This window comes from Ascaphus truei, unplaced genomic scaffold (assembly GCF_040206685.1).
Source record: "Ascaphus truei isolate aAscTru1 unplaced genomic scaffold, aAscTru1.hap1 HAP1_SCAFFOLD_2715, whole genome shotgun sequence".
NCBI classification, from domain to species: domain Eukaryota; kingdom Metazoa; phylum Chordata; class Amphibia; order Anura; family Ascaphidae; genus Ascaphus; species Ascaphus truei.
This window is the reverse complement of record NW_027455659.1, coordinates 1-25,994: the sequence shown is the minus strand read 5'-3', so window position 1 is coordinate 25,994 and position 25,994 is coordinate 1. Positions and strand designations below refer to the sequence as shown.

General features: G+C 40.5%; 1 protein-coding gene across 1 annotated transcript; it reads left to right on the top strand.

The window, feature by feature from the left end:
* Nucleotides 1-1,933: 1,933 nt before the first annotated feature.
* LOC142481492 (endothelin receptor type B-like) lies at nucleotides 1,934-22,849 on the top strand. The gene is made up of 7 exons (XM_075582905.1): nucleotides 1,934-2,449; nucleotides 4,907-5,019; nucleotides 7,580-7,784; nucleotides 10,234-10,383; nucleotides 18,353-18,486; nucleotides 19,046-19,154; nucleotides 20,685-22,849. Exons 1-7 carry the CDS (start codon nucleotides 2,012-2,014, stop codon nucleotides 20,832-20,834), a joined length of 1,299 nt encoding a protein of 432 aa, XP_075439020.1. The 5' UTR covers nucleotides 1,934-2,011; the 3' UTR covers nucleotides 20,835-22,849.
* Nucleotides 22,850-25,994: the final 3,145 nt, after the last annotated feature.

Genomic DNA, 25,994 nt, shown 5'->3' with positions numbered 1-25,994 from the left:
ATTTCAAGGAAGCACACAAATAAATAAACATCCTATCCTTTTGTACGGGCTTACTCACTTTCCCAGTCCCTTTCTGCAGGGCTGGGAGAATATGCCTCTTTCCAATCTATAACCCCAAAGTCCAAAGAGGTACCTGTAATAAGGGGGCCCTTTATGTCAGTCTCTGGGTCTGTGTTGGGTGGCCATCCTCTGGCGGGTTCCAGGGTCCGCTATACCCTGAAATAGAGGGCTAGTTCCTGGTGTCTTGCGGGAAGCACAGTCTTTCTGCGCTCAAGACAATATTTCTGAGTCTCTTTCCGGCAACACAGTCCCTCTGTACTCAAGAAATATCATGCAGTTCAAGCAGGAGGCCTTTCTACCCGTCTGATGAGCCAGGTTGGCCCACATAGCACCCGGCTGTGATTGGTCCCACATGCAGCATCCACTCTGAGATTGGTCACCATCCTTTAACTGGTTTTATTACTAATTAAGCTGCCCTCTCAACTGAAACTTAACCTTGTCACTAGGGGGTAAAATGATAAGTGTAAATGAGCGCTAGTGTAAACAATGTTATACAAAAATGATAATGCAAACAAAAGAACAAAACCTGTGATACAGTCTATGACGAAGGTAGTCCTTGAGCTGCCTGAGAGGTTGATCTGTGATCTTCCAACCAGATTAGAAGATGCGTGTGGATTAACCTCTTGTGGCGCTGAGGGATAGTGGATGGAACAGAGTCTTGTGCAATATTTTCTTCTTAGGTGAATACCTCAGAGAGGGAGACAAGAGAAATGCAAAAAACACCACAATAGTGTATTACCCTTTGGACAATATAAGACTTGGATGTTAAAGTATAAAGAGCATTTAATGATTAAAACAATTGCTGTAAAAAGTATAATGGATTAATAAACAGTAGGTAAACTCCTGTTATATAAATAAATAATGGCTTCCAAGCGCTTGTGCTGAATGAAGCCGTGCTGCTCCGCCGATGGTAAAAACTGAAATCCTACTCACCGTCCTTGAGTAGGACATGTGCAGTGGTACGGGGTATTTTGCCAGGGATAGCCGCTTGCTGGGGGGTGCCGGACGTCCGTTCGTTAGATGCGGGGAGAATTCTTGATGTCCTCGTGGTCTCAATACCAGCAAAATGATTTCCAAACGTCTCCTCCGCTGACGTCACCGCCTAGTGTGTACAGCTACGGTGTCCCTGGATGACCACAAACCTTCCTACGCGTTTCGAAACACCTATTCAAGGTGATTAATATTAATACATCATCTAGTTATGGTGCATCATCTCCCCCCTTTTAGGGTCATAATAAAATAAGGTCCTGGTGTCTGTAATATGGCTAGAAACATGCATAACAGTAATTTATATTTTGCTGTGTATATTGTGTTTGATTTTTATTGTGTAAGTCATATGCTTTTGTAAAACATTGTTTGTAAGTCCTTTGCTCAACTCAACTGAAACTTAACCTCGTCACTGCTGCACTGCAAACCTAAACATAAGTTTGTCAGGTATATGGCTGGTGACGTTTATTCACACTGTCACAGAGTATTTAACCCCCTTTACTTTAGCAGCCCTGTAGTGCAATTAATAGGGTTCTTTTGGGAGATTCTGTGATCTCCTGGTTTGTGTTTCCCCTTATAGTTCCTGCCTGGTCGACTCTTTACTCGTGTACCTTTAGTGGATTAGGAAAATACTGCCAATACACATATCCTATACGTACCAAGCGAATGTTGTGCTGGTTCAATCCAGGAAATGCTGTCCATAAATGTGTTTCTTCTGCACTTCTAGTGCATCTTAAAAATGGATTTCTCAGTCATTTATAGTTCCCATTATTGCATCATCATCATACAGTTGCCAATATTGCAATCATGAAAATCTGTCATTGTGTAGTTTTAGATGGCTAGAAATATTCTTACGCATATTTCTGTTTTTTTTTTCCACAGGGTAAATTCATTTATTTGAGAAAGGTGCAATATAAATCTGGAGATCACCTTTGTTTCAAACCTGTAATCAAACAAGGACATAATGGCTCAGTGTACATTATTTATTTTTTGGATGACATGCCTGTTTCTCAGTGTCTGTTGCCAGAATTCTCAAACACCACAGAGTTTTGAAGATCCATCACAGACACATATCCAAGACCAAGCTTACCATCTTATACAACTGGATACTAAACAAAATGCTGAAGCTGCCAACTTATCAAATGGCGATGTTGGAAATATGCCACCTCCACCACCAAGTCCTCCCTGTGTGTCACGTGCACAAATTAGACATGCCTTCAAATATGTCACCACCATTTTGTCTTGTGTCATCTTCATTGTGGGAATTGTAGGGAATTGCACACTACTGAGAATCATATATAAGAATAAATGCATGAGAAATGGACCCAATGTTCTGATCGCCAGCCTCGCTCTGGGTGACCTATTCTACATCCTAATTGCCATTCCCATCAATATTTATAAGGTTTGTCTGAATGCATTCAATCTTGTCATTCTTTACTTCAGTGGTCAAGTATGTTTAGTTGTCCCAAAAATGCAATTCAAATATGGTAACATGGTATATAAGTTACTTTAATAAGTTCTGAATAAGTACTGTTTGCTACAGTAAATGTAAACTTGACTTAATTCACACTAATTAAGAATATCTTTCCCATGTAATTGACTTCTTTAAATAAATGTGATAATTGTTAAAGCCAAGATTCCATGTCTTTAGTGTCTTTACAACTAAAGTATGTTTCTTTTTAGTGGGAATTTTAACTGCTAACTGCTGGTCACTCAACTATATCAATGGCTCATTTAAACATGACAATATTATTGGAATTAGCAATTTATCCTATACTCCCAGGGCATCAAAGAGGAGATTGCGTAAGAAAAGAGAAAGCTTTTGTATATGGAACTAGATGCCAGATTATACTCAATAACAGAGTTACATGGGAAGGATGTTGACCGAGGGAGAAATCTGATTGTCAATATTTGGAGTCAGGAAGGAATTTATTTTTTCCCTTATGAGATATAATTGGATGGTATTTCACTGGGGTTTTTTGTTTGCCTTCCTCTGTAAAATACTGTTAGTACAAATATAGGATAAATATCTGTCGTCTAAATTTAGTATATGGAGTTCGGAGTTTGCTTAAAATGGCAGTCCCACATACCGTAGTAGATAAAAAAAAAACAGATATTAACAACTGATCAGTGTAATAGGCTTCTTTAGTTAGATTAAAACACAATGAAAGTAACAATTTTACCTATGGCATCCTGTTCATCCCAGTCAATATTAATCAATGACTAAATTTTTTTACTATTTTACACAATTTAGAATGAATTTGTTCAAATAAATGTTTAAACTGCATCATATTTATCAAGGAAAATGAGTCCTATTTAAAGCAATTTAAAATGAATCTGGCACAATTCAACACCCACCATTGCAATATTTTAATTGGACTAGGTTAGCTATCCCTTGAGTCCAGATGCAACATAATGTACATTGTTCCTGTTTTAGCTTCAAATATGTACTTTGTGATCAAGTTACCCAATTATATTAGCAGATTTCTCACCCCTACTGTACACTGGGCCGCCGACAGTGGGGGAGAGCCGGGACAAGTGTTCCGGGCCCGGCCGGCAATCTTCTACCATAAGACAACTTCTGATTCTGAAAGACATCAGAAACCACTGAATAGGTTGCTATGTGATTTCCAGCCCTGGAAGGGGAATTCTGGCAGAAGACTGACTAGTAAATATATCCCATTATCTTTATGAAGTGTCAAAAACTAATTTAACTGGTTTCTTTCAGAAGAAACCTTCCAGTTGTGGCAGGTGCATAGCATAGCAGTTAGTAAATATAGGCTGTAACCTCTTAATCATATCACTGCCTTTGGTGCAATTTGTGCTAGGAATTAGTTCACCCTAAAAGCTGCAGACCAACCAATATTCTATATGTGTGTTTTTTTTTAATACATCTGTTCTGTACTATGAGAAAATACTTGTACTTTTTAAAAAAAACAACAACTCTGAATGACATTTTGAATATATTCTAATTTAACAAGCATTTTTTTATTTCTATAACAACCATTTACAAAGTCACATCCCCTCCCTCTTCAGAAACAGGCTCTGGCACACCCCTTTTTAAGCGCTGCTCTCTCTCTCTCTCTCTAGCAGTGCACCAATTGTATCTAGTGACTTTCTGGTCACATGATCTTCCCCACAGGACTTTGCATCTTTGGTCCTCTTCTGCTGAACGGACAGCAATTTAGTGAACCCCCAAGCCGAATCTTCGATCGGCTAATGATAAGCTAATTACTTATCATTGTGTAAATTGTATTGATTCACATATTAAAGGGGAACATTTTTTTTTTTAATGCAGGTTGGACTGCTGCTTTTAGGGGTCAGTCCCAATTATGAGCAGAGTAAATTAGGGGTGGTGACATACTAAATGGGTTAAATCTAAGTAATTGATGTCTTTAAAAACAAACATACTTATTTTTCTTTTTTAAATGTTAATGTTTCTTTGTAGCCAAATACTTCTGTTGTATATGTATCTTATTTATTGTATCTGTTTTGCTTAAAGTTGTTTTTTTTTTGGCAGGTAAAGTGAATGCCTGCTTTAAAAATCTGATCGCAATAAACATTTTTAATTATTATTAAATGTTAGTCACATGGTAACATGAGACTTGGCTAGAGTTTCACTTCTTTTGTGTGATGTTACATAGTTACCTAGTAAATGAGGTTGAAAAAAGACACATGTCCATCATGTTCAACCTACAGTAAATGCTTTTTGTTTTTTTAAACCTCAGACCCAAGACAATTTTCGTTCTCAAGTAACAATTAAATGATACCGTTCTAACTGAGATATCAATACCATCTATTAGGTGTGAACCATTTCTGTGTGTCTTGTAATATATGTTTTGCCTCTGTTTCTCTGCAGCTACTGGCTGAAGACTGGCCATTCGGAGTTCAAGTATGCAAGTTGGTTCCATTTATACAAAAGGCATCGGTGGGCATTACAGTCCTGAGCCTTTGTGCTCTCAGTATAGACAGGTAAGTCTTATCCTTTTGACCTGCTCTTCAAAATAAATCATTTACATACTTACCCCTCTCCCCCCCCCCCCCCCCCCAAGATACATACAGACGTTGGGGATGATCTCAGGCCACCAGGCCCCGGCTCTCCCCAGCTGCTATGGGCCTGCCTTTCTCCCATAATGATGTGGGCCTCCCTCGCTGGGCCTTCTCATATGCCGGTGCACGTTGGTAACTGGGCCCAGCTTCCGGCACGCACCAGCATATGATGAGACTCAGCGTGGGGGAGTGAGGGAGGTTTGTAGCTGGGAAGAGCCGGCAACCAGAGGCCCAGCAGCCGGACACAGAAGTTGGGCCCGACCTCTGGCAGGGGCCAACTTCCAGCACCAGCCGACCGGGTCTAATTTCCAGCACCGGCCGGCCGGGCCCCCCGCAGCTACCGGGCGTGGAAAACTTGTCCCGGCTCTCCCCCACTGTCGGCGGCCCAGTGTACAGTAGGGGTGAGAAGTCTGCTCAGATAATTGGGTAACTTGATCACAAAGTACTGTACATAATTGAAGCTAAAACAAGAAAAATGTATGTTGCGTCTGGATTCAAGGGATAGCCAACCAAGTTCAATTAAAATATTGCAATGGTGGGTGTTGAATTGTGCCAGATTCATTTTAAATTGCTTTAAATAGGACTCATTTTCCTTGATAAATATGATGCTTTTTAAACATTTATTTTAACATATTCATTCTAAATTGTGTAAAATAGTAAAATAATTTAGTCATTGATTAATATTGACTGGGAATTCATCTTTTAGCAATTAATGTAACTGTACCTCTAATAATCCACTATTTTTATTTATCAGAAGGCTACCATTATAATGCTTTCGAGTAAAATTATAAAACCAGGTTATAAATTATCACTTTCATTTTGTGATGGTATTTATGCTGCTGAAAGATTTGAGAGGCTAAAGTGTGTTGAGATTAATTTCAAGCAGCCTCATTTAATATATTGTGAAGCAGTTTTCCAGAGAAGAGGCCAGATGCATTGAAATTAATTGAACTGAAATCGTCTCACAACATTCTGAATAATTAAAAAGGTTTAATGCTATAAACTAGCACTTGATGATGAATCTGGAGCCTTCCGTAGAATAAAAATGTGGTGTGCTATGAGGAATGGGGCAGATATTATTACAGCATGGTTTGAAAAGAAATTCTGACCTTAACTTTGGTTAATATCAGTTATCCAGCACTTCAGGCCTGTTAAGTAAAAAGAGGCAATGCTGTTAGTGTGAGTCAAGCATTGTGTCCTTGTTCAGACAGCTCTAACAGTTTCACAATGCAACTGTTCTAAATAGCATAATCAACGGAACTCACAAAGCTCCAATACGCGTCTTCGCATCACTATTCTGCATTTACTGCAATTGACTTGAATAACAAAAAGAACGATTCCTCTGTTCCTACAAATTAGGTTTATAACACTTTGGCCAAAGGATTTCCCAAAATAAGCCTTATTCATGAGATCACTATTTTATTTCAACCTAATTGGTAGGAGCGCAGGAGTCGGTGTTTGTTTTTCTATATGTAAGGCCTATCTTTTAACCAGAAGCAAATTTCTATAGGGAGGAGCGCGGTAATATGTACAGTACAGTCTCTCACAATTGACTTGAATGGCATTTAACGCAGGATTGCGATGTGATAGCCCATATCGGAGGTTAATGAACGCATCCGTATGTTGATAATTTTGCTTTTAGGAAAGAGGTTGGCCCCGACTTTTAGACCATTTCAGCCACTATAGAAATACCTTTGCTAATTAGCATAGTTATAAACTATTTACAAATGACTCTCTCTCAAGTGTTATTAATGTTATACTCATGTACAAATACTGTATGTGTTTATGACAGAAGAAATACATTGTTTGCAGGTTGTGATATTACTAAAACAACATGACAGTTAAACATGAATGTATTGCTGTTGGTGTTGTGGCTGTTATTGTTCTCACTAACATGCTGTGGCAGTAAATCCATAACATAGATTAGGGAACAGCTCCACTCAAACGAATATAACGCGTACCATGATTTTATCCCTGATATTTTGGCATGTTAGGTGATACAATAATGGCAGCTACAGCTGTAGTTAAATGTCAAAACAAGTTTCTGTCATTTTTATCCATACCTAAAAAATAGTATAGGCATTATTATCTTTAAAATACTTTTAATGAACAGTTAATTGTATTGTATTTCCTGATAAAAAAAAAAAAAAGGCAATATGTATTCTAGCCAGTTCTATTTGAGACTAAATGTTAAAGATTTTTATGAACAACGGAAGATATATATCAGAATCAACAAATAATCCAGGATTATTCCTCATCAGTAGTTGTATTGATATATTGGGAATATTATGTACAACTACACATACTGTATTAAGCACTCTAATGTTAGTCCGGTAAAATGTATCACTACTTGTAATGAATCTGGATTTCTTCTGGTACAGTCAAATTACTGCACCACTGTACCAATCTATGTCATCAACACATTGAAATCAAATGAAACACAGTCCTAACTTTGATATACTTGTATTTGATTTGCTGGCAGGTATAGAGCGGTGGCTTCCTGGAGTCGAATTCAGGGCATCGGGATCCCTGTTTGGAAAGCTGTTGAACTGACACTGATCTGGGCTGTGGCAATCATTCTGGCTATCCCAGAAGCCATTGCGTTTGACATGGTGAAGCTGGACTTTCGGGAGCAAACTATGTGGGTCTGCATGTTGTCGTCAGAGCAAACTTCAGTTTTTATGACGGTAAAGTAACCTTTACATATCCATTAGTAAATATGACAATATACACTCTTATAAATGTAACTGGTGTTCCCCCGCCCTCTGGGAGATGTCACTATTACCTGTACTCTCATTGTGCTGTACCTGTGAGGCTTAGAGGATTGCTGAGTGTCCGCCGATGGTAGTGGGGAAGACAGGACAGGCTTTCAGGATATTCTCAGCTCTTTCTGGGTGCATTGCCTCCATTTCCAGCAGGCCCCAGCAAAGCTTGGTGCAGGTCCTGCAGGAAAACCTTCTTTCACTCTCCCTGATAAACTGCAGTCATAGGCAGGTGTATAAAAGCATATAGAGAATTATCCAAGGATAGCAGCGGAGCACAGCTGAAGGACGGGATCAACACCAGCAATGAAAGGGTTAAAATTCTTCTTTATTGTAACATGGTGCAGTGGGGGAGACAGCAACAACTCTAACGCGTTTCAGGCTATGCAGCCCTTTTTCAAAGAGTGAAATCGCGTCTCCACTACTCGCAGTTTTGCAGGGGAAACCCTGCCCACTTTTCCCAGAGATGCCGTGCGGTTTTCGCGCGAATGCTATTAGCTCTCTGGTTGGTCAGAATAGACCTCCAACTGGGAGCTGGATCGAAGAGGCGTCTCTGGTAGCTGCAGATACCAGCTAGCCTTCTGTTTGGTCAGAGTTAGTCTCCAATCAGATTACTGATTTAGAGATGCATCTTTGGTGGTCAGGGTTACCAGTTCAGCCGCGGGAGTGGGGGAAATAACAAAGGGTAAAACATACAATTGTGAATGACAACACAAATATAAAAATAAAAATCAATGACAACGCAATCAATTTCCTCATATGGATAGATTCAGGATATGGAATAGCCTAAGGTATATTATTGATGTACACTGTATGGTATGATGTAACCATACAGTGTACATCAATAATATACCTTAGGCTATTCCATATCCTGAATCTATCCATATGAGGAAATTGATTGCGTTGTCATTGATTTTTATTTTTATATTTGTGTTGTCATTCACAATTGTATGTTTTACCCTTTGTTATTTCCCCCACTCCCGCGGCTGAACGGGTAACCCTGACCACCAAAGATGCATCTCTAAATCAGTAATCTGATTGGAGACTAACTCTGACCAAACAGAAGGCTAGCTGGTATCTGCAGCTACCAGAGACGCCTCTTCGATCCAGCTCCCAGTTGGAGGTCTATTCTGACCAACCAGAGAGCTAATAGCATTCGCGCGAAAACCGCACGGCATCTCTGGGAAAAGTGGGCGGGGTTTCCCCTTCAAAACTGCGAGTAGTGGAGACGCGATTTCACTCTTTGAAAAAGGGCTGCATAGCCTGAAACGCGTTAGAGTTGTTGCTGTCTCCCCCACTGCACCATGTTACAATAAAGAAGAATTTTAACCCTTTCATTGCTGGTGTTGATCCCGTCCTTCAGCTGTGCTCCGCTGCTATCCTTGGATAATTCTCTATATACTTACCTACTCAGCGTGATGCACGCACAAGATGGATCAAGGTTTCCAAAAGAGTTTGATTCTCCCCACTCATGGATTCAGGGGAGTTGCTGACCAGTACCAGTGCCGCAGGTAAGAGAGATTTTTTGTCTGGTGAGGTGCTTTTCTAGCATTACAGATGTGTCCTCACCAAAGACAGATTAATCTTTTATATCACTCCCTGCTTTATGATGCACTGGGTCCAATACTCTGTATTACTTAATTAACCTTGTCCTAACCTGTTCATCTACATTTTTGAGAAACCATTGCCATTGTACCCCATTTTGCTGAAGCACTGTTTCTAAGGAACCTTTCCTTTACCTTTTAAGGTGTATAAAAGCAGCAACTAGTTTTTATTATTGTACATCCGTATACAGCATACAACAGGTACACTTTTCTTAGGTTCCCTGGACTCAACCCCCAGGGCTTGGAGGCCCCAAAAGGTCTATCCTCTGCTCCCCTACTCCCTGGTGGAGTAAGAGATAGTATCCCACTCCATTGCGGAAGGGGAAGAAAGGTGGAAAGAGCTCTGGCTCCACACTTCCAACAACTCTAAATTTGGATCTGCAGCCCCTTTTGTACCCAGTGGGAGGGTCCTAGGTCTGAGCCACTGATATTGCAGCAAATAGGCTTTACTTAGCCCCCCCCCCCCCCCCATGTCACTAAAGGTTTACTGCTGCAGCAGCAAGGGCATAGATTTAACCCTAATGTTGCCTGCGCTGGAACTAGGGCTTATGTGTTAGGCAGGGCAGATTTGTAGCCAAGGGGATACATGGCTATATACAGTATAACACTGTACAGTGATAAATAACATATACAATGTGAACACCTCGTGATTGCGTGACATACAAAACAATGGATAGCCTCACATTTGGCAGTGTAAGTCTGCAACGAAACTTATATAACTTCCAGGTTTGTAGATGTCATTGTGATATCATCCTTTCTCTTGGTTTTAGTTTTACAAAGAAGTCAAGGTTTGGTGGCTATTTGGTTTCTACTTCTGCCTGCCCCTGGCCTGTACAGGAGTTTTCTACACCCTAATGTCTTGTGAGATGCTGAACAAGACGAATGGTATGCGGATAGCCCTGAATGATCACTTAAAGCAGGTAGGATATAAAAAATTAAAAAAGGAATATGGACAGGTCTCACCTATTTATAGGCATTGGAATTATTTAATTGCAAGCTTCAAACAATTGTTGACACCTCCAGCACTAAAAGGGTTAAATACATCCCAAGCTTTTCAAAATACATATATATTTTATATATAGCTCCTAATTGGTTGGTAGGAAGGATGTACAGAGACTGTAGGAGGGTGTTCTGGTAAGTGCGTCTGCAAGGGGCCAAGGTTTATGTATGAGGTGTAAAACTATCACTCATAGAGCTACTAATATGCTGTGTTAAGCAGGTGTGTTTTGGGTTGGGTCATAAAGGTTGATATGGAGGGTGAATGTCGGATACTCAGAGGAATGGCATGCCAGAGGTGTGGGGCAGTCCTTGAGAAAGGTTTAAGGCGAGAGAGGGCTTTAGATACAAAAGGGGTAGAGAGCAGACATCCTTGAGCAGAATGCAAGAGTTGGATGGTGTATAGCGAGAAATCAGGGCTGAGAGGTAAGGAGGAACAGAAGAGTGTAAGTAGTAGTAGTAGTAGTAGTAGTAGTAGTAGTAGCAGTAGTAGTAGTAGTAGTAGTAGTAGTAGTAGTAGATGAGGTTGGAAAAAAAAAGACATACATCCATCAAGTTCAACCTATGCTAAATTTAGACAACAGATACTTTATCCTATATCTATACTCCTTATTGATCCAGAGGAAGGCAAACACAAAACCCCAGTGTCATATCATCCAATAAAATCTCATAAGGGGAAAATAAATTCCTTCCCGACTCCTAGAATTGGCAATCGGATTATTCCCTGGATCAACATTCTTCTCATGTTTTACTTTTTTGGTATATCCCTGTATACTTTTCGTTTCTAAAAAAGATGTCCAACTTTGTTTGAACAAATCTATTGTATTTGCCATCACAGTCTCCATGGGTAATGAATTCCACATTTTAACTGCCCTTACTGTAAAGTAACCTTTCCTTTGTTGCTGGTGAAATCTCCTTTCCTCCAACCTTAAGGGATGCCCCCGAGTCCTTTGTACTGCCCTTGGGATGAATAGTTTTTTGAAAGCTCCCCGTACTCTCCCCGAAAATATTTGTATATAGTTATCATATTCCCTCTTAGACACCTTTTCTAATGGAGATGCAATGCCTTTGCAGCTACTGCATGACTTTGGGCACTATTGCTAAGCCTGCTGTCTACAAGCACTTATAAAACCTTCTCCATCAAGGATTCTCCCAATGTAGGTTGAGTGAGTAGCTCAGTAAGTAAAATACACTGACTGGCACTGAGAGTTTGAAGCAGGGGAGCCTGGTACAATTCCCGGTGTCGGCTCCTTGTGACCTTGGGCAAGTCACTTTATCTCCCTGTGCCTCAGGCACCAAAAACATAGCTTGTGAGCTCCACGGGGCAGGGACCTGTGCCTGCAAAATGTCTCTATAAAGCGCTACGTATAACTAGCAGCGCTATACAAAAACATGCTATTATTAATGTATCCCCAAGTTGCCACATTATTCTTGTTTCCCAAATGCACAACCTTACCATATCTGTATTAAACCTCATCTGCCATTTACCTGCCCAAGTTTCCAGTCTCTCCAAGTCCTTCTGGAGAGAAATTACATCCTGCTCTGATTCTACTACCTTACACTATTTAGTATCATCAGCAAAGATGGAAACATTGCTCTCGATGCCAACCTCAAGGTCATTAATAAACAAGTTAAAAAACAGGTGTCCAAGTACCGATCCCGGAGTTACTCCACTCACGACGTTAGCCCAGCCTGAAAAAGCTCAATTTATGACAACCCTCTGTTGTCTAACCTTCAACCAGTTTTCAATCCAGGTGCATATGTTTTTACTGAGTCCAATTTGCCTTATTTTGTTCACCAACCTCTTGTGTGGCACCGTATCAAAAGCCTTTGCAAATTCTAAGTAGACCACATCAACTGCCTTATAGAAAAAAAGCTATGTGATGCTCCAAAACCTCCAGTCCAGTTGCTGTATTGGCCCCTAATGTGTCTAGGAAATGCCTATAATGGAATACCCCTATGGTATCAGATTATATTCGCTTGAAATGCGCAGGTTTTGGCTGTGTCTCAATATGCTGCTTTTTCCAAGGATCCACTGCATTTTGTATCTTTTTCCTTCAGGGGTGCACTTTTTGCCTGACTTACCAAAGCCTTTTGAAGCAATGCTCAGTTTTCTTTCTCTATCACATCAACTGCATTACCCCGGTCTAAATTCCTACTTACCTCCTCAAAGAAACAAATAAGGGTTAGTTTGGCATGATCTATCCTTCATAAATCCATGCTGACTATTACTAATAATTTTGTTTTCCATTAGGTATTCCTGAATATTATCCCGTATTAAACATTCAAGTAGTTTCCTCACTTGTAGTCAGGCTTACAGGTCTGTAATTTACCGGTTGTGATCTAGCTCCCGTTTTAAATATAGGCACCACATCTGCTTTACGCCAAGCTTGTGGTACTGAGCCTGTGGAAATGGAGTCCCTGAATATTAAATGTAATGGTTTTGCTATAAAAGTGAACAGGAGAATTGAGTGTGTGATACAGGATTTGATAGGAAGCCAGGAGAGGGATTTCAGCAGGGGAGACGCTGAGACAGATTTCGGAAAGAGTAAATTGATTCTGGCAGCAGCATTTAGGATAGATTGTAGGGGAGACAGGTGAGAGGCAAGGCGGCTGGACAGAAGGAGGTTACAGTTGTCGAGACGGGAGAGAATGAGGTTCTGTGTCACAGTTTTTGCAGTCGAGCAACAGAGGAAAGGGCGTATTTGGTAATATTGTGGAAGAAAAAAACGACAGGTTTAAGCTACCTTTGAATGTAAAAGGAGAATGTGAGAGAGGAGTCAAGTGTGACCCCTAGGCAGCGTGCTTGGGCTACTGGGTTAATGATAGTACTTTCAACAGAAGTGTGGAAGGAGGTAGTAGGGCCAGGTTTGGAAGGAAGTATGAGGAGTTCTATTTTTTCCATGTTAAGTTTAAGTCGACAGAGTGCGATCCAGGATGATATAGCAGAGAGACATTCAGAAACTTTAGTCTCTACAGCAGGTGTAAGGTCAGGGGTTGAAAAGTAAATTTGTGTGTCATCAGCATAGAGGTGATATTTGAACCCAAGATATGTGATTAGGTCACTGTAAGAGGACATGTGCAGAGGTATGCAATGGAGACTTTTTATGGTGAAATTAAATAAGGCTTTTATTGCGCCTGGTTTTTGCAAATAAGGGGTCAAACACAGCTTCTGTTCCACTTGGGAGTATTTCTAGTTAAAGCTATGCAGTCAACAACTCCCTTTAGATTAGCATGTCTCCCAGCCCCAAACATATATCTTTATATGTGCAGATGTACAAAAAGTCTTAGAAAGTAAAGTCGTATCTGTTTCTTGTAGGGGAAGGCTTCTTTGTTCTCCAGGTTTTAGAAGTCCTTTTCCCTGTGACTTGCTGGCAGCGTGCTGTCTCTGGCAGGCTCAAGACATCTGTTCCTATGGTCAGTCCCACAACTTGTGAGACTCAGGACAAAATCTGACTTCCTGTCTCAAGGGAGGCTTTTCTAACAAACCTAATCAGTCAGGTGGTGTTGGTTAATTGACTATCAGCAGTTAACCACCACACTGCTGGATTAGAGGCACATTGCCTGAACAGGGATTAATCCCCTGTTACAGTCACCTAGAGAGAGTGTGTAAAGAGAAAAGAGAAGAGATCCACAGATGGAGCCCTGGGGTACCCCAACAGAGATATTGATAGAGGAGGAGGTGTTAGCAAAAGAGACACTGAAAGTACGATGGGGGAGGTAAGAGAAGATCCAGTATAGAGCTTTGTTACAAATACCAAGAGTATGGAGAATGTGAAGGAGAAGAGGGTGGTCCACAGTATCAAATGCTGCGGTCGAGTAATATGAGCAGAGTGTAATGACCTCTGTCTTTGGCAGCATGGAAGTCATTAGTTATTTTAGTGGGGGCTGTTTCAGTGGAGTGAGCTGTGTGGAAGCCAGATTGTAGATAGTCTAAAGTAGGTGAGAGTAGGTGTTGAGCAAATGGAGCAAGCGAGAGAATACAAGACATTCAAGGGCAGGAGGGAGACAGGCCGCTAGTTAAAAAGATAGGTAGGTTCAAGCTTTCTGTTCTTGAGCAATGGTATAACGGTTGTATGTTTGAAGATAAAGGGAAAGGTGCCAGAGTAGAGGGAGGAGTTAAAAATGGGTGTGAGCATAGGGATTATAGTAGGAGCAAGAGGTTTTAGGAGATGGGAGGGAATGGGGTCAAGAAGACCGGTGGCAGAGGGAGAAGAGGAGATCAGCAATGACACATCCTTCTTGGTGACAGCGGAAAAGGATTCAAGGAAGGCAGGAAAAGAGTTAGGAAGAGGTGTAGGATAAGAGGGGGATAGAGAGGGGAAGTCCTGACATATGGATTCCACCTTTTCCTTGAAATAGTCGTTAAAGTCCTGAGGTGAGTTTGAGGATGAAGAAAAGGCAGCAGAGGGTGGTCTGAGTAGGGAGTCAAAGACAGAGAAGAGTCTTGTGCATGTTGATTAGTGAAGGAAAGTATGTTTGTTTAGCTTGACAGAAGGCAAAGTTGAAACAGGATAGCATACATTTGTAGTGAAGTAAGTCTGCGAGAGTGTGAGATTTCCTCTAGAGGCGTTCAGAGGAACGGGTGCAGGAGCGCATCATGCGTGTGTGGGACTTTAGCCAGGGTCAGTGGTAAGAAGGGAAAGAACTGAGGAAGAAGTTCATAAGCGACTTGAAAAAAATAAAGTAAATAAGGCACCTGACCCAGATGGCATACATCCAAGAGTTCTCAAGGAGTTAAGCTCAGTAATAGCCAACCCATTATATTTAATACTCAAGGACTCCATACCACAAGATTGGCGTAAAGAAGGTGTGGTGCCTATATTTTAAAAGGGAGCTAGATCACAACCGGAAATTACAGACCTGTAAGCCTGACTTATATAGTAGAGAAACTACTTGAAGGTTTAATACGGGATAATATTCAGGAATACGTAATGGAAAACAAAATTATTAGTAATAGTCAATATGGATTTATGAAGGATAGATCATGCCAAACTAACCTTATTTGTTTCTTTGAGGAGGTAAGTAGGATTTTAGACCTGGGTAATGCAGTTGATGTGGTCTACTTAGATTTTGCAAAGGCTTTTGATATGGTTTCACACAAGAGGTTGGTGTACAAAAAAAAGAAAATTGGACTCAGTAATAATATATGCACCTGGATTGAAAACTGGATAAAGGACAGACAACAGAGGGTTGTCATAAATGGAACTATTTCAGGTTGGGCTAAAGTCGTGAGTGGAGTACCTCAGGGATCGGTACTGGGACCCCTGCTTTTTAACTTGTTTATTAATGACCTTGAGGTTGGGATCTAAATGATACTAAATTGTGTAAGGTAATAGAATCAGAGCAGGATGTAATTTCTCATCAGAAGGACTTGGAGAGACTGGAAACGTGGGCAGGTAAATGGCAGATGAGGTTTAATACAGATAAATGTAAGGTTATGCATTTGGGATGCAAGAATAAAAAGGTGACTTACAAATTAAATTGACATATAATAGGGGAATCTTTTGATGGAGAAGGATTTAGGAGTGCTTGTAGACAGCAGGCTTAGCATTAGTGCCCAAAGTCATGCAGTAGCTGCAAAGGCAAACAAGATCTTATCTTGCATCAAACGGGCAATAGATGGAAGGGAAGTAAACATAATTATGCCCCTTTACAAAGCATTAGTAAGACCACACCTTGAATATGGCGTACAATTTTGGGCACCAATCCTAAGAAAAGACATTATGGAACTAGAGAGAGTGCAGAGAAGAGCCACCAAATTAATAAAGGGGATGGACAATCTAACTTATGAGGAGAGGCTAGCTAAATTAGATTTATTTGCATTAGAAAAGAGGCATCTAAGAGGGGATATGATAACTATATACAAATATATTCAGGGACAATACAAGGAGCTTTCAAAAGAACGATTCATCCCATGGGCAGTACAAAGGACTCTGGGCCATCCCTTAAGATTGGAGGAAAGGAAATTTCACCAGCAACAAAGGAATGGGGTCTTTACAGTAAGGGCAGTTAAAATATGGAATTCATTACCCATGGAGACTGTGATGGCAGATACAATAGATTTGTTCAAAAAAAGGTTGGACATCGTTTTAGATGGGGAAGGTATACAGGGATATACCAAATAAGTAAACATGGGAAGAATGTTGATCCAGGGATTAATCTGATTGCCAATTCTTGGAGTCAGGAAGGAATTATTTTTTACCCTTAATGGGGGTTTTTGTTTGCCTTCCACTGGATCAATAAGTAAGTATAGATATAGGATAAAGTATCTGTTGTCTAAATTTAGCATAGGTTGAACTCTATGGACCTATGTCTTTTTTCAACCTCATCTACTATCTAACTATTTAACTATGTGAGTGTGTGTGTGTGTGTGTGTGTTTATATATATATATGGGAGAATGTGTGTGTGTATATATGGGAGAGTGTGTGTGTGTGTGTGTGTGTGTGTGTGTGTGTGTGTGTGTGTGTGTGTGTGTGTGTGTGTGTGTGTGTGTGTGTGTGTGTGTGTGTGTGTGTGTGTGTGTGTGTGTGTGTGTGTGTGTGTGTGTGTGTGTGTGTGTGAGAATGTGTGTGTGTGGTAAATACCTGATTTCTAACTAGCAGGACAGGTGACAGAAATCAGGCAGCAGACAAACTCTGGTCTGGATCCCTCATCCCTCAGTTTCAGCACTTGCCAAACTGTGGGATGGAGTGCATGCATTCTGAGGCTGCACTTTTCAGCCTAAACTGGATATAAACTGTTCAGTATCCTGGGAGACCTATATATGGAATTTATTACCATACCCGGGTTTCTATCACAGTACATACAGTAGGTTTTAAAACCTCCAGGTCTCTTCTTCTAGTTTACGGGTACATACAGAGGTAGTAGGCTTCATGTGTCATGCTGTAATATTCTGCACAAACACTGCCATTGAGTACAATGAAAACGCTGTGAGATCCACCAAGCTCTCTTAAGTCAGGGCTCATTACCTAAAATAAGAACGAACGTGGGATTATTGTGTATCCCCAAGCTTATATGCAGCAGCAACGGCCGTTTTACATCTCACTGGCACAGCCTTAACATCACATTATTGCAGCATACTGCTGCGGCCGAGTTTATTCGAGCATTTGCCCGTTCTCGACCGCAGCAGTAACCTGGCACGCGCCGGAGGGTGCCGGGCGCGGGCCGAAGCAGCGGAGGAGCGCCCTCCGATCGGGGCTTTCTTCCTCCCGCTGCCGGGTCCGCCGGGTCCCCCGGAACCCCCTGCCGCCGTCCCCCACATTGCGGGACACCAGGGCTCCCTCGGGGAGCCCTGGACGCGCGTGCAGGGGGCGCAGGCACCCGATGACGCGTGACCGCGCATCGGTGACGTGCGGCACGCCGAGGGGATGCCACTAGCAAGCCGGGAAATCTCCCGGCTTGCGGAACCGGCCGCACTTCAATAAAACGTGTCGCCAGTGTAGCATTGTGTTCCTGCAGTAATATGGCGTAATGCCCGTCTTAGCGTTACTCTGAAATAAGTGTTTAACTCAAGTTGAGAGAAGGGGAAAAATGTAAAACCGCTCATGCTTAACTGTGGCGTTCCACTCATCTAGACCCTTTAAAAGCCCTATTTCAGGGTCTAAATGTGAGTAAATCTAAGTTTAGTTATGATTGTGACCTAACTACCGCAACGTTAAGTCCCTACTTTAACCATCATGCACTTTTGACATAGTATGATAACACCTAATTTGCATGTCATTATCACTAATGGCTTGTATACTGTATTTAACACAATTCGCTTTACAGGAGAAAACATGACTTAGCATTGAAGTATTGTCCTTTGAAGACACACTGTTAGTGTCAACCTGAGGTTAATGGACTAACCCTGTGGATCTCGGCCCAAATACCTTACTCATGTTGTCTTTCAGAGAAGGGAAGTTGCTAAGACAGTGTTCTGTTTGGTGGTGATTTTCGCTCTCTGCTGGCTGCCTCTTCATTTGAGCAGCATCCTGAAGAAAACCGTATATGATGGCAGAGATCCAAACAGATGTGAACTTCTTAGGTAAGAGCATACAGACTTGTACTGTCACATTTCATATGTTCAAAAATGAAGTTCCATTTACCTGGTATAATAAACTGTATGTTGCTAGATGTAACCGCACCTTTACTTGCTTGTAGAAGAACTAGCAGGAGATCTTCAGATATATATATCATTCAGTTCTTCCATGCCAAACAAGTTGGTGCTAGATCCAGCATGCAATCAGTGAGGCGAAAGAGCCAAACATCGTAATGATGTTACCATTAATCAGTGGTGAGAGTGGCTCAGTGTAATAGTACAGTGTCAGACTTTTAAAGATGCTTGCAAAAAAATCACCCTTGCCGGAGGGGGGGGGGGGGGTGGATCAGCAGGCACCACTATGCAGGAAAGAGATGCAGACAGCTGGACTGGGCTAAAAATACTTTATTAGAACATGGATTAAAAAACCAAGAGGAGGGGAGCAATCCCCTACACCTCTAACGCGTTTCACCCAAGTATGGGCTTTCTCAACTTTTATAAATAACATGCTCTAACACTAACCTAACACTAACCTGTTCACCTCTCTCATTTTCTGCTTCTGTAGCTTCTTTGTGGTCATGAATTACATTGGTATAAATATGGCTTCATTGAACTCCTGTATAAACCCTGTGGCTCTTTACTTTGTCAGCAGAAAATTCAAGAACTGCTTCCAGGTAAGAGTGGGTAACATCTCATAGTTTCAGTAAACTGAATGTTACAGAACATCCAAAATGTCACCTTTTGTGGCCCATACGTACCAACTGTTATACTTCTTCACGTGGGCCAATTTACTGGAAGGTGTTACCGTGGTGTTAACATGTTAGTCACTGCATTATGTACCAGTATATTTACTCAGTAAGCAAATAACATTGTGCTAATCATGTTTTACTCCCATTAAAAATTATTTGTTATACTCCCAGTATGTAAAATTGAATGCAATTGAGCTACTGAGGAACGAAATAATATTGAGCCAAGATTAGCTAAGAATCACTATGGTTAATTAACACTGGGAAACATTATTGAAGTCATAGTAATAAGGTTAAAAATAATCATGATAGCAATAATAGCATGATAACAATATTAATAATGCATTGGCCCTTTAGGTGCTGGAAGATACCAGAGCATTTTTAGTATGAAATACCCTGTACATCATGGGGCATCCAATGGGTTAATAGTAATATCTCAAACAAGTATAAATATCAATAATAAGGCAGAAAAGCAGGAAATTCATGAATCCTAAGGCTGCGTTTATAGTGGCAGCGTCGCGCTAACTATGGACGCCGCCTAATGCTTTCTGAATTTAATGTAAAAATCAGATTCTATTTATGCTTGTGTGCTAGGAAGAGATGTCTTACATTGACCATATTCTAATTACTGAATTAGATGAGAAAATAACACCTTTTCCTGTTTCAGTTAACATATTGTTAATTTCACCAATTGAGTGCTGCTTAGTTAATCTGGGCCTATGAGCACCACAGCTGTTAAAGAAGCAATTATTTGTTTGACAGTAGGTTTTCCCCCGCTAAATGTTATTGTGCTACTGATACATACATATTTTCTCCATATCCTTTATAAAATCAAAACGTAAAATAACCTCACATTTGCCATATCGACGACCATATATATATATATATTTTGAGTGGTATTAATGTACGCTGCGACAATTAAGAGTACAGTCATTTTCTTTCCAGATTTAAAAGAATAAGGGGCACATTATATTTATTGGGGTTATTCCTGTGAAAGAAACTGTAGAGGGTATATATAAATTAGTGGATATGTGGATATTCACATTCATTATTACTTTGTCCTCTAGCTAGCACAGGGCTGCTCAGACATGCCTCGTTATCTGGTACTACAATACTACCAGCTGAGTAGCCTTGTTTGTTGTAACATGTTAAACCTCATGAGAGATCCAAAATGAACTTCTGCTGAACAATAAAATGCAGTGTGGAAAAAAAAAATATGGTTAGCCAACAATTTTGGAGCCGACATAATTCGAGGAGTTATTTTTGACCACTTGTTTCTACAATCTTACTGTTCCATCTAGAAAATTGACTCTCTTCCCCCCCAAAATCATAAATATGCCCCAATATCTTCCATACAAATAAATATCACTATATCAACAGAGCTTCTACTCTAAATAAATAAAATTGGAGGTGTCAAAGCTAAGTAAAAGTGCAATAATTGTATGATTTCTTTCCCAGTCCTGTCTATGCTGCTGGTGTCAGAGTCCGACCTTAACCATCACACCAATGGATGAAAAAGGTTCTAGTGGAAAGTGGAAGGCTAATGGTCATGAATTAGTCCTGGATCGAAGCAGTTCCCGGTTGACTAACAAGTACAGCTCTTCGTGAAGACAAAAGGACTAAATAGCAGATATCCATAAAATAATGGAAACCAAAGCCACTTTTTCATACCTGGCTACTGTTCCATAGATTTAATTAATTTAGAGCTATCCAGTCATTCTGATGTGCAGGTCTTGCAGTGAGCTCATTTTATATAAAAAGAAAAGTTCTATAGGATCACTCCAATGGTTTTTACAATTTATCAAGCACACTCACTCCTAACACTGCCATCCAAACTCCTTGTGTAATTTATTTGATATTTTCCTTACACATAGAAGAGACTTTCAGAATGGAAAAGTTGTGTCTGGGTGCATGGGTCACAAAAATGATGTTTAGTATAAACCAATTAAGCTCTTGAAGATGTGTTTTATGTAGATTTCATTGAAATAGGACCTAAACATTTATATTAGCACTTTCATTTGATATGGTTTTCAAACATGTACAGATGGGTAAATACATAATAAATACCATAATTCAACAAAACAAATATGTTTATGGTATTTTAGATTTCATTTTTTTGTGTAATAATAATAATAGTATGTTCTTATATAGCGCTGCTAGTTTTACGTAATGCTTTACAGAGACATTTTGCTGGCACAGTCCCTGTCCCGTGGAGCTTACAATCTATGTTTTTGGTGAGGCACAGGCACTGAGGAACAGGGAGATAGTGACTTGCCCAAAGGCACAAGGAGCCGACATTGGGAATTGAACCAGGTTCCCCTACTTCAAACTCAGTGCCAGTCAGTGTCTTTACTCACTGAGCCACTCCTTCTCCATTATATTGTTTAAAAATAATGAACGTTTACAGTACAAATTGAGGCTCTGGCTGAATTATTATAGATACGCACTACAGAAAATGGCATATAAAACTATATGGTACTCATTCTAATTGAGCTTCTCTGGGTATACTTCTAAAGACTTTGGAAATACTTTATCCCCACTAAAAGAATCTGCTGATTCACCATAGCCAAGTGTGTATTCTTTAATCAATAATCCGAGATGAAATGTTCCAAGAAATTCAAGCGTATGCATTAGCAGTGCTCTTTATAAACTTTTCAAAAGCATCCTTGGGGCACGATTACAATAAAGAAAAAAAAAGAAAAAAGATTAGAGAGTTACATTAGCAATACAAATAGTATTGGTTATACTGCTTAAAATTGTAGCCTAAGTATGCAGCATGTACCTCTTCTGTACAGTCATTCATGAACTGATTTAATTGCTATTTTGTTGATTAAACATACATATATATATACGTTTCTTACATAACTCCAATGGCCATTACATTTTTTTTTAATGGTGTTGCGCACGAGAGATATGATTGTATTTTTAGACATTTAACCAGTTTTAACTAGTGTGTCCCATCATAAAGTATTGCCTTGCTAGCTGAAAATTTGTGGTGTATATGGATGTCTTGTGTGCTTTGCGAAAAGATTGTTGGAGGGGCTTATTTCAGATTTTAGATACATTTACCATTAGTATCTAGAACATGAGGTCTCGTTTGCATGGATTAAACAGCGGAAATACCTGTTGAAAGGTTTTAGGTTATCTTGATGGATTCCCGATCCTGCAAAAAAAATGAGGCTCTATAAAACACTGTGATAAACATTGTGCCTTCTTGTGTTTAGTTCCATTTACTGTGTGCATCTTTCTTGATGCCAATTACAAAAATACAGTGTGTATTATTTGTAAGCACATGTATGTACACACACACACACACACACAAAGCTACTTCCATTGTGACAAAAATACACAGTGCAATACCTATTAGCTTTGATGTATTTAATCATAAATGTTAGCTATTGATGCAGTTTTTTATCTCCCACTGTAAAGTAAATGTAATCGTTTTTATACATCACTTGTTTTAATTAAAAACACATACTGTAGTGTAGTGTTTGTATAAATCAGTGTTATGCTTTCATCTATCAATTTTTTGTTCTCCACATATTAACATACTGTAATGTTAAACCACAAAGTAAAATAAAAAAAAAAAGACAGCTAGTGGAACATGTTTATGCTGAAACTCTGTTGGCTGTACCTCTTTGAGAAAGCATAATTTATCATTTCCTCCCTTTTGGGAAATGAAATACAGGGGTATTTGTATTTTCTTACCTCTTTCACGTAGTTTGTCCATAATAAACATAGAAAAACATTACAAGAGTGTCTTGAAACATAGACCGTGTCATGTATAACTTATGGAGTAACAGATCTTTTCTTCATTATGCTAAGTGTGGGAGGGAAAAACGATGTAACCTGGTAAGTGACCAGTAGCTTTTTCATTTCAGTTACATCCAGATGACTGCAATGACTGGGGGACATTAATTTATGTTTGGCTTAATGTCTTATGATGTTACCATATGCAATCATCACCATTTGAAAAACATCATTTTTTAATATAACAGAAGTATGAAGGCACAGGTGGGGGAGGGTGGGTCGAACAAACTGTGTTTTCTTAATGATTTTATAAAACATTTCAGCTTTTGTTTCTGGCTTTCCTCTACCACACACATACTGACTGATCCTGATTATGCACAAATAACTATATTTGTGTATACTTGTTCATGATGTACAATAAACTGCCTCACAATCCATGAACGTTGTAAGCTGTGGAATAAAAAACCTTTGCAACAGACATTTGTATAAGAAAAGTGAAATATCAACGCAACTGTATATTTCTGATAACATCTGTAATAAATACATTACACTTGTATATAATCATTAAGTGATAGTCCTGATTATTTCACAAAAAGCACAATTGCAACGTACTAATGTGGTGGAATTGCTTGTCTAAAACCTTTAGCTTCCTATTGAAATACCAGGGGTACAAAAAAAGTGGTTCACAAAATTGAAAGAAAGGATTTCTCTTTCATTGATAAATCTGGTTCCATTTCTTATTCCAAAGGGAAAATCTTACACATTTTTTTTTTACATTTACATATTCCAAAAAGTGGGAGCCTGCTAATTGTCAAATCATCCAGTAGTTTCGTGTTTTGACTGATTATTGATGGACACTGCTCCAGAACTTATTGCAACTTTACATTTCAAGTAAGAGACTTTTAAAATGCCCAAATACTGTATATATCATGTATTCTGGGTTTTCGTTACCTATCATTACATTCTGGGAATGTAAAAGTAGGCATTTAGGTCTTTGTAGTGGCGGATTTCCCATTAGGCCCCACAGGCAACAAAATTTGGAGGCAGCAGGTGCACGAGCAGCTGGCAAGCGCCGATTGCTCAAGCGCACGAGCGGCAAGTAACAGCATCACGTTGCCATGACAACAGGGTGGCACAAGGTAAGTACCCAAGGGTGGCATTTTTCAAAATCCGCCACTGGATCTTCAGCTACACAACCACATACATGCGAGAGAGAAAAAAATGTGTGAACCCCTTAGAATTTTCACATATTTTAAACCTAAAATGTTATTAGATCTTAATCTAAGTCCTAATAATAGATAAAGTTAACCTGAAAACAAATGACACAAAAACCATGATACTTTTTCAAAATGCATATATCCACAAATGATTCAACATTCAATATCCATGTGTGAAAAATTATGTGAACCTTTCGATTCAGTAACTGGTGGCGCCCCTTTGAGCAGCAATGACGTAAACTAAACGTTTCCTGTCAGCTGGTCAGTTTCTCACATCGGTTTGGAGGCATTTTGGCCCATTCGTAATTACAGAACTGCTTCAACTCAGTGACATTTGAGGGCTTCCTTGCATGAACAGCTCGCTTCAGGTCCTGTATTTTTAAATTTTGATGGGGTTTAGGTCCTTACTTTGACTAGACCATTCTAAAATGCAGATTTTCTTCTTCTGCAGCCATTCTTCTGTAAATCTGCTTGTATGTTTAGGATCATGTCTTGCTGCATGACACACTTTCGCTTCAGCTCACGGACAGATGGCCTGACATTCTCCTCTGGTTGTATCAATGACGGTCCAGCGAGTCCTCGCTCACCTATGGATGCCTAATCCGTCGCTGCCCAATGCAGTCCACCAGACGCTTTGTCCAATGCCGTACTAGCTTATCCGACGGTCACCGCCGCGTAACATGGACCCGCAATCCGACAGGCCGTTAATGGATGGTGGTTTGCGGGATGCATTGCATCAGATAAGCGAAGACCACCTGTATATATAAAATGTGTACATGTGAATGAGAATCGCTACCCCTCTCTTCTTCTTATTGGCTGAGGCTGAGAACCACACCTTATATCTACTGTCGATATATTTGGGGGAGTTCGCCTTGGAGAAATGAGTCTCTTGGATCAAGATAATGTCGGGGTCTGATCTTTTATAGTCCCTGAAAGCTACCCAGCGTTTCTGGGGGCTGTTGAAGCCCTTCACATTGTGGGATAATATCACTACATCCTTACCCATTTTTGATGTTGAATCTCTTATCGGTGAGCTATCTGACCTTGGGGGACTAATCCATGCGGGACCCTTGTAGCTGTGCTGCTCCATTCCTACCTCCCTCCGGCTGCCTGGGGAAAGAAACACTGGGGAACACATAGGAGGAACATTGAGACAGTCACGCATACACACATCAAAAACTTTAATAAACTCCTGGTGCCTGACCGGGGTCGAGCCCCTGCCAACACCACGGTTGCCCCTCCTGGGCGTCCAGCCTGGGCATTGTCTTGGAAGATCATCCTCCGCCTTCCGATGCCCTTGTCCGCTAGCCCAGTGGGGACTTGCGTGAGCCTCCTGGGCCGAAGCCACTCGGTGCCCACTCGGAGCCCCATGCCGATGGCGGGAATGCACCCAAAACTCCACCCCCCACCTCCTTATCTCTCAGCTTTTGTAACTAAACAACTCCTGTACCTTAACTGAACTTCCCTTCTCTCTTTCCCTGTTCTCCTTCCTTAACACCTGTACTAATAACGGTAACTGTGGGGCCCTAGGCCGCCTTAACCTTATGATTTTCCAGCCGGATCTAATCTTTCCCCCACCTCCCTGTCCCTCCCCGCTCACAACTTGGACCTATTACCTCAGGGGGCAATAACCGCTTCTGTCTGAGCCCGCCGCTTTCTGTTCTCGCTATCTCTCTTCCCTCCTCTTTATTTCTGCACACTCTTCTCCCCTTCTCCGAACTCCTCTCCTTCCCCTTTCCCCTCTCTTCACCCACTATCTCTCTTCCCGGTCCTGCTATCCCCCCTCCTGTTACCTCCATCC